Consider the following 9,037-nt stretch of genomic DNA (forward strand, 5'->3'; position numbering starts at 1 on the left):
CTTCCCCACTGGCTGAACTTGTGGGGTGTCAGCCTCAAAATGTGGGTGCAGCTGACACTCCTGGCCAGGCCCTGCCAGCCCCAAGCCCTCTCTGTGTCAGCAGTGGTGGTTTCTAACAGCATTGACTGTGTGGTAGAACATTAACTCGTTTGGCAAATGTGAAACTGAAGACTCTCATTAACTCACTGAATTATCAATTCCAGTAACAGAAACAACAACAAAGGAACTTCCCTGAAAGCCAAGGCACTGCAGATCTGTAGGTACCTTCAGTGCCAAGGTGAAGCTCAGCAGAAGGATGTCTGTTCTCAACTTACACCAAATATTGCAGTAGGATTGCGTTTCAGAGCAGCCTTGGAGTGGTTGAAGGGGCAAAGCTGAAGGGACGCCCCTATTTCTCACTCCTCCTCACTGTTCCTCTGACTTCCTGCCTAATAACTTTCAAGATATTACGAATTTTGGCTTTTGACAGTGCCTTCCTCATGTACCACACTTTGTCCCAGACAGAGTACAGTGACCTGGGAGCCAGGTAAAGAGGGTGGTTGTCATTCAGCATGTCTGCTGGCCTCCTCCTGGCATACTCCTTGTAACTGGAGACCGGGCAGTTCTCTGGATCCTCAGGCTTGGCAAAGAGCCGTGGGTTTAGCTCCCCTTCATTTCCCTTGGGGCTCAGATCATTCTTCCACTCCAAGTACTCCACCTCTCCTTTGGTCTTCCTCAGCACCACCTGTCCCCAGTACAGCTGGTAGGCATGCTGGTGGGTGTTTGCCCCAAATCCCCTAACGAGGCTGGTGAACACAAGGTGCAACAAGCCCTGAGGGCTTGTCTTGCTTAAAATTCCCTTCTCAAGAAGATTTTCCACATCTTCATCTGTCAGGTTCTCCACAACTTTCCACGCTTCCTCCTTCTTTTGAAACAGAAACCTACATTTTAATTTATAGGCTTCCTGAGAGGCCTTGAACTCTGGCCCTCTCAATATGCTGTACTGGTAGTTGTGGTCCTGGAGGTACCTGCTGATGCTGCACCGGATGATGTTTAAGGAATTGGCAGAAAAATCCCTGCCGTTCTGTTTTTTGACAGAGCTGAAGAAGGACAGCAGGTAATGGTCGAGGTCTGCAGGAGGCAGCGCGTGGATCTTGCGCGTCTCGGAGGGGTGGTGCCCCTTCAGCCACCCTTTGAACACTTTTATGTATCCAGTGGTATTGCTTTTCTTTTTCTCCTGCTTCTTCAGCACATCTAAAAGACAAGACATAGTTTTGTGGACAGGAAGAATCCACAACAATCAGTAAAACACAAGGAGATACAGGATAGTGTCTATCTGCTTTCCAGAAGCCATTCAGAGAGGACAGGACTCTTCCAAACCCCTTCCCCTAGAACTGTGGGTCATATTTGTGTTCTCCACAAGACAGCACAACCCAGCAGTGCCCAGTTCTCCAGGGAAAGTTGGGTCCCTCTCCCTTGGCAGCTGGCCCTGCCCACTGCCATACAAGAATCCACAAAGATCAGTAAAACATAAAGATAATGTCTATCTGCTTTCCAGAAGCCATTCAGAGAGGACAGGACTCTTCCAAACCCCTTCCCCTAGAACTGTGGGTCATATTTGTGTTCTCCACAAGACAGCACAACCCAGCAGTGCCCAGTTCTCCAGGGAAAGTTGGGTCCCTCTCCCTTGGCAGCTGGCCCTGCTCACTGCCATACAGGGAAATTTCCCTTTCACTATGAAATAAAAGCATGAACCAAAGGTTGGGGTGGATGGTGAGGGAGAGCAAACAGGTGAGTAAAAGTCTACTACGATTTTGTTTAAAGGATTGCCAGGATTGCAGTTGGGCTCTCTCTCAAGTTGCCATGGTAATCCCACATCCACCTAGTTCGATGTAGCATGAGAAATGAATTCTTTGGATTGCTGGAAAGCTCCATCTGCTCGCCTGTGACTCGTCCAGGGCTGAGGATGGGGTGATGGAAAAGGGCTCATGAGCCAACACCTAGAACCCTTTTTGCACCAGATTCTTTTTTACAGGCTTTGTTGTCATCCTGAAAGACTGATGGCTGTCCCACTTTTTTGGGGTTTTGGCCTGTTTTGTACTGGCTGCTCCAGGTGCAGAGAGGAACAGCTCATGAATCAATAATGCTGAGGCCTCCTCTGAGCCATGAGCCAGTTACCTTGGCAGAAACAGCTACTACAGGCATTCCCAGAAGAATTCCCAGTCCCTTCACATGACACATGATGTCAGTTATGAAAATAGTAAAATACTGCTCCCAAGCCCCAACTGTGGCAGTTTGTGTGGTTATGGCTCCACAAGGAACAACAACCCCTGAGCCTTTTCAGGACCAGCCCTGGTGCTGTAAGCACATCCCAAGCAGACCCCAAATGCTGCCTCAGCACCTCTGCCCTTCACAAGGACATGCCCAGGCCCCTGAGCTGCAGGACAGCACATACAAAAATATTAATTCTTGCAAGGACTAAAGCAATGTGTGGAGTCCTGCATTTCCTACGCAGGACTGACATTCTGCTAGCACTGGCAGGTTTTGCCACTGGCCTTGGTGCAGCCAGAGCTTTGGCCACAATTTGTCTGCATTATTTCTTCTTGTTTCTTTCTCTTGAAACCTGAGTTCCCTGCTCTAGCTCCAGTTTCCCACAGGGACTCTCTCAAGTGCAGCCAAAATACTGTGTAGGGGTACTGGGTAAAATGGAAGACCAAAGTATTCACACTGGGATGTTGGGACTGGGGCACAGCCAAGAACACCTTTGGGTACCCTAGAGAAGGGCATTCCCCACAAAAGCACCAATTCCTTTAGGCAGGGAGCTTTGTAGTCCCCTAAAGCAGAAACAGGAGTGCCCCAAATCCAAGAGATTTCCTTGGATGCTGCAGTACAGATCTTGGCAGTGATGTGAACTCCTTGGATATTTTGGGAAAGTTATTAATGGAACACCCCCACACCCCTGCAGGCACAGAACTCCACGCTGCCTTACCTCCATTTGAGGCTGCAGGTGGATGTCTCTCTGGACTCTGGAAGGCTGAAGAACAAGGTGTCTGCTCAGATCCTGATGTCTCACTGTCCTTACCCACGTTCTCAGCACCATCCCCACTGGAGCCCACTCCCAGTGCACCACACTCTGGAGGGCTCAGCTGGAGATGTTGCTGAACAGCAGCAGTGGCTTGGAGCTCAAAGAACATCACTGAGGTCTGGGATTCAAGCTGGGCCTTGGCTTCAGTGCTGGGGACAGGAAGGCGTTTGAGACATACCTTTGGCACTGCTGACCCCAGAAGGCTCCTTGCCCTGGAAGTTTCAGCCATGGGCCCTGCAGCAGTGGTAGGAGCCAGCCTCAAGATGTTCCTGCTCAGATCCTCTGAGCTGCTGACAGGAGCCTGCCGAATGGGCAGGCATGTGGGGGCAAAGGCAGTTTTTTGGGGGGCTGTTGGCTGGTGCAATGCCATCTTCTGGCAGCGGTGCATCTGCAACTTCTCAGCAGATGGCTCTGACACATTATCCTGGCTGATTCTGTCTCCTTTGTTGTCTTCATCTGCCTCACACTGCTCCTCATCAGAGATAATGATCTCTGCATCTTCATACCTTTCGGACTTCACATCCTGTTCACCTGTCTGGACTCTACTACCAGACATGGAGAAGTGCTGCTCTGCTGCAGAGAATCTGGGTTTCCTGATATTTTGACTCCCCTTGGGTTCGTTATTCCTTGTGTAGGGGCTGTAAGCCTTCTGCTCAGTGACCCCTTGGGATCTGCCACACGACCCTGTGCTCCCAGAATCTTCTTGGTCCATCTCAAAAGATGATGGGGTCAGCCTGAGCTTCTTTTCCCCAAAGCTGGATTCCCTTGCCAAAGACTCAGAAGACAGGAGCCTCTTTCTCCCTTCTAAAGCCTCAGTCACTTCTTCATCTGTGTTGTGCGACTTCCCACAGTGCCAGTGATAGGCATGTCCAGCTCTGCACATCCACAGCACACTGTTGTCACTGCTCACATGATCTGTGTTCTGCATAAATTCCAGGCCTGGGATCTGGTTGCATATGGTGCCATGAGTGTGTGCCCAGATCACAAGGTTGGAGAGATCTGCTTGAAGGGAACTGGTACTGTTGCACCTTCTGTCAGTGGTGCTCTGTAAAGGTGTTGGAGACAACATGAGAGAGAAGCAGACAAGAGCAGTCCTGGGGCTGTTTCTGTCCCTCCCCAACACTGCAATAATTCTAGATCAGCAATCTCATCTCAGGACTCCTTTTAAAAATCAATTTGTTCTTTCTTTCTTGTCTGTGCTATCATTTATGCCACAACACAACACTCACCATGCTGCTGCTCTCTGTCTCACTGAGCCTTCTCTCAGGTGGGGATCAGTAAGTGATGCTTTGAATGGCCTTTCTCTCTCAGAACCTGAAAGGATCATCACATGTGTGTGCTATATACATGGAGAAGTGTTTATGTATATATATAAAACCCTAACCAGAAGATGCAACTGAATTTCTCCGTGCTCAACCCACTGCAAACCTGTTCCCTCCCTGGGCTGAGCTCCCACTGCACTCCCAGGAACTCTACACACAAAACCTGCCTGGGGTAAATATTTGCAGGATCAGCCTCTGCAACACCAACGGAACGGAAACTAAATATAAACACTGAAAATAGAATTTTACAAACTGAACCCTGCAAGCCATTCCTTCAGCGCTCTGGGGTTGGCAGGCTCTGTGTCTCCAAGTGCTGAACTGCAGAGAGAGAATGGTGAGGCTGCTTCAGCCTGACATCCTCTGACTTTGCAAACAGCAACAAGAGGCAGTTTCCCAACTGAAGGACTTGCACATGCAACTTGTATTTCTATTAGAGACTAAATCTGAAACTCTCCCATCTGTCTGGAAGGCTCCATGCCTGGAAGTCATTCCTGTGTCACAGGGGACATGCAGCACGGCCTCAGCACCACGGCAGCCCAGGAGCCATCGCTGACACCACACGCCCACATCTCAGACCATGATTAATTAAAAGCTTTGCAATCAGTGAGGGGAAAAGAGGCAAGGCTGAAAACACTGGACACGGGAACCTTGTCTAAAGTGGTTCTTTGAGCAGTTTTTTTGAGCAGTTCTGGCTGCACAGAGCTCAGCTCTTGGGGGAACAGGTCCTGGCTGGTGGTCTGTGAGTGTGTGCTGCTGAGAGCACACCTGAGCACACCTGAGCAGGCACAGGAGCTCCAGCCTTGGGCCTCCTACTCTCCCAGAGAGCTGGGCAACATGGGAGAAGCCCATCCCAGCTGTAGGGCTGCTCTGCAATCCATGAACAATCCTTTGTCCACAGGGATGTATCTCAGGAGGCTGGCAGTCAGAGGGTGAAGGGAAGGCTGCCTGAGGTGCAAATCGAGGGTGAAGCCAACAGCAAAAGGGCAGGAAGGGCTGTGAGTGCTGGCACTGTGCCCAGTGCCCTGGGTGCCCAGTGCCCTCAGTGCCCATGCAGCACAGCCCAACACACTGGCTCTCCTGCCCAAAGAGAGCAGCTCACACCTCTCACAGGTGCCAGCTGACCACGAACTGCTCCCTTCAGGGTGAGCCTGCAGCACAGCACACAGCTCCTTTCTGCACTTAGGTTCCATCAATCCATATGTTCCTTCCTAATGATAGCACAGATAATTTTAGCCCAAATGCTTGGCTGATGCACGTGCCAGCATGTGGAATGTGCAAAGGCGGGACTGACTGAGAATTTTTTACTGAAATCTGCTGCTGCTTTAACAAAAAATCAGACAATAAAAGCCTTTTTGGAAGCAGCAAATGCAATGTGAGCTCCTGATGTTAATCAAGGCCTTGTATGGGATCAGCTGTTCCTGTGAGCTCACTCTTGATGAACCCCAGCAAACAGGGCAGGGAGTCACCTCCAGTGGCCATTTCAGCAGCCCTGACCCCTCACAGGCTCTGCCCAAGCTTCTCCCCAGAGGTGTTTGACCTCCTCAGGCCAGAGGAGCTCACAGCCTGCTCCCACTGAGCCCCTACAAGCTGAACTTGGGGCAGAACCATTTTCCCTCCCGAAGTAAAAGACAGTTTTATCTTCAAGTTCAGCCTGTGCAATTCCCTGAAAGGGCTGAGCCATTCAGACAGACTCAAAGGAACTTCCATGCCAACAATCTGGTGCCTTCAGTGTGTGGGAAAAGGTAACAGGAACGGGAAGCTCCCAATGGTCACAGGGCCACAAAATCACTGACTTGGCAGATGAACATCTTGATCCCTATCACAGGCCTCTGCAAATGGAATGCTTTTATCTTCCCTTATCTCCAGGCACACGTCTTCCTCTTCCTGATCTCTTTGAAAGAAAAAAGCCTTTTTTTTTTTCTTCTTTTGCTGTTTAGTTCCCAGCACAGGCTCTGGTGCTCAGCTACAGACCCCTCAGGCTCCTGTGACCCTCAGATTTCCAGCAGCTGAGATCCCCTCAAAGGAATGGCAAGTGGAATCAGTCTGGATTCACAGCTGAGTGAGAAAAATGACCACTGTCCTTCCCCCAAAGGCTGAACTGGCTTCCCTTTGAATAATAAAAATCCACCTTGATCTTTGCCAGTTTTTACCTGCTTCCAGCAACCCTGGGGAAGGGTCTGGGTTTAGAGTTTGGGATTTTTTGCTTGTTTTGGAGCCTTGTGCCTGATTCAGTGGCTGTGTGGCTGGGAGTGATGTTGTGGGTTAATCCTCTTTCCAGGAGAGGCTCCCATCTGATAATGGACACTGTGTACGGGACCCACACCTTTCTGCAGGAAAACAGGACATTCCAGAGCTGTACAGTAAAGGATTTTATTTTTTTTTTTTTTACCCACAGGGAATTCAGTCTGCTGCTAAAACCTACAGTTAGGTAAATTCAGGCTCACTCATGGAAAAAATAAAGTTGAAGGGTTTTTTGGTTTTTGTTTGTTTGTTTGTTTGGGGGGGGGTTGGGGTTGGTTTTTTTGTTGTTGTTGGTTTTGGGGAGTTTTTTTGGTTGGTGTTTTGTGGTGGTCTTGTTTTTTCTTTTTTTAATCTACAAGGTTTGGCTTTCTCAGGCCCTGAGAAAGCCAAAACTCTGCACAGCTTTCCAGGCCTCAGTGCTGTGGGTACTGATTTTACCTCTGTATTCCAGAAAATGTGGCCAGGTAATTTCACAAGAGTCTCCAGCACTTCAGGAGAGACTGAACTTTGGGCTGACTGAAACACGGAAATGCTTTTTTTTTTGTTTTGTTTTAAGATTTTATGTGTGTCCTTTGAGTCCTTGGTTTGGGGGGAGGGGGGAAAGCAAACTCAACACTTTCTGAGATTTATCCTCCTGTAAGGTCTGTCAGACCCAGAGTGACCTGAGATTGTCTGGAATCCACTGGGATTCCAGTGGGGATCTTCCTGTCTCCCCCTCCCAGGTGTGCTGAAGGCCTGAACCCATAAAACAGACACAGCCTTGTGCAAACAGGAGCACTACATAAAGACACTAATTTGGAGGCACTAAAAGCCCTTTGCCCCCTGTGTCCTTGTCCTATTGCCCTGTGACAGCCCTGCCTGGTGCCTCTCAGGGGCTCCAGTGTCTGTTTTGCAGATTAGAACCCGGGACATGCACACAGAGAACTGGAGAGCTCTGACTTCCCTGCTCCAGATAAGACAGTGCAGGAAACTGCAACAATCCTGCCAGGAAAACAACAGGATACAGAACAGCAGAGCTTAAACTTGACTCCTGCCCCCTTGGGAAACCCTCCCTGGAGGTGAGGGGAGCTGGGACAGCCCCCAAACACACGGGTGGGGCATTGCCAGAGCACGGAGGCACTGCTGGGGCTGTGTCAGGGCAGGAAGGGCTGAAGCTGCACTCAAACACATCTGGCTGCAGCACAGGAGCTGAGTGGAGCAGCTGCAGCTCATGGCTGCCAGAAATCATGGAGCTTGTCCCACCCTCCTCAGCAGGAGCCCGGGGGATGGATCCATCATTTCCTAACACATGATTTTTCCTGTTCTCTGGTTGTTTGTTTGCCTCTTCATCTGCCCTGTACAAGAATCTTCTGAGCACCTCTTCAGCTCTTTTCCTGCTTGCCTACATCCTTCCAGCAGCCCCCTCCTGCCCTGCTTGCAGAAATACAATTCCCAGGATACATCCTGTACTTGCTCCAGGGCACCGTGCCTCCATTTTGAGAGAGGCTCCCAGAAAATCCCACCCGGACTTGTCTGGAGGGCAGGATCTGACTGCAGGCACCAAGAGGGAGACAAACCCTGCTGGCAAACACTGCCCTCCAGCACCACATTCCTTAAACAAGAATTTTTTTGTTCGAAGACTCAGACATCACTTTTTCCCCGAGTTCTAATTATCTCTGCTCTTGAGGGGCTGAGTTCCAGAGCCACTGGCCTGGGATGCAACTGTGAGCACTAAATCAAGGCCTCTGAAAAATCCAAATAAATCCAAAAATCGAATAAAAGCCACAGGCAGCTGGCACAGCACTGCCTGGGCCACCAAACAGGGATCAGCCACCAAACCAGCCTGAGTGAAGGAAAAAAAATTCACTGGAAACCATGAACTTCTATTAATAGGAGCTCACGTTGTATTTCCCAGGAGGAAGTTGGAAAGCTGAAATCAGCAATGGCCAAATCTGTGACCTGGGCAGGAAATGCTGCAGTGTCACTGTCACAGTGTCAAGGTGGAGTCTGGGGGCACCTCACACCTGTGCCAGTGCCCTGGGGGTGTCACGCTGATTTTTAAAGATTTTCTAAGCCTTCTGATGTTGACATTCTTGTAACTTTCTCACACACTTTCTGTAAATAACTTATTGTTCTTTTATGGAGGAGAAATCTGATGGACTGTTGGTTTGTCCAGTGTCACTGGAGAGGTGGCATTTTCACCTTCCAATCCACTGTCACTTTTGGAAAACTGTAAATATTGGAGTCAGAAAATAAACTTCCCTTTTCTTCACCTTGAGAGCAGCGCTGTGTTGTTTCTGCTCTCGGGGTTTGTCGCCAAGCACTGGGCACCGGCTGGCTCCGGTACCCCCCTTTGCTCCTCCCGGTTCTGCCGCGTTGGAGCGCGCCGGGCTCGCCAATCATCCGGGAACGGAACGTGGAAAGGGAATCC

At 49.9% G+C, this 9,037-nt stretch overlaps 1 protein-coding gene across 1 annotated transcript; it reads right to left on the reverse strand.

Annotated features, from left to right (window-relative positions):
- Positions 1-378: 378 nt before the first annotated feature.
- Positions 379-4,656, reverse strand: LOC102036155 (uncharacterized protein KIAA1958 homolog). Its single transcript, XM_014310146.2, has 3 exons — positions 4,636-4,656; positions 2,969-4,109; positions 379-1,233 (listed from the first exon to the last, which is right to left on the reverse strand). Exons 1-3 carry the CDS (start codon positions 4,654-4,656, stop codon positions 389-391), a joined length of 2,007 nt encoding a protein of 668 aa, XP_014165621.2. The 3' UTR covers positions 379-388.
- Positions 4,657-9,037: the final 4,381 nt, after the last annotated feature.

Source organism: Geospiza fortis, unplaced genomic scaffold, assembly GCF_000277835.1.
Source record: "Geospiza fortis unplaced genomic scaffold, GeoFor_1.0 scaffold241, whole genome shotgun sequence".
NCBI lineage: Eukaryota > Metazoa > Chordata > Aves > Passeriformes > Thraupidae > Geospiza > Geospiza fortis.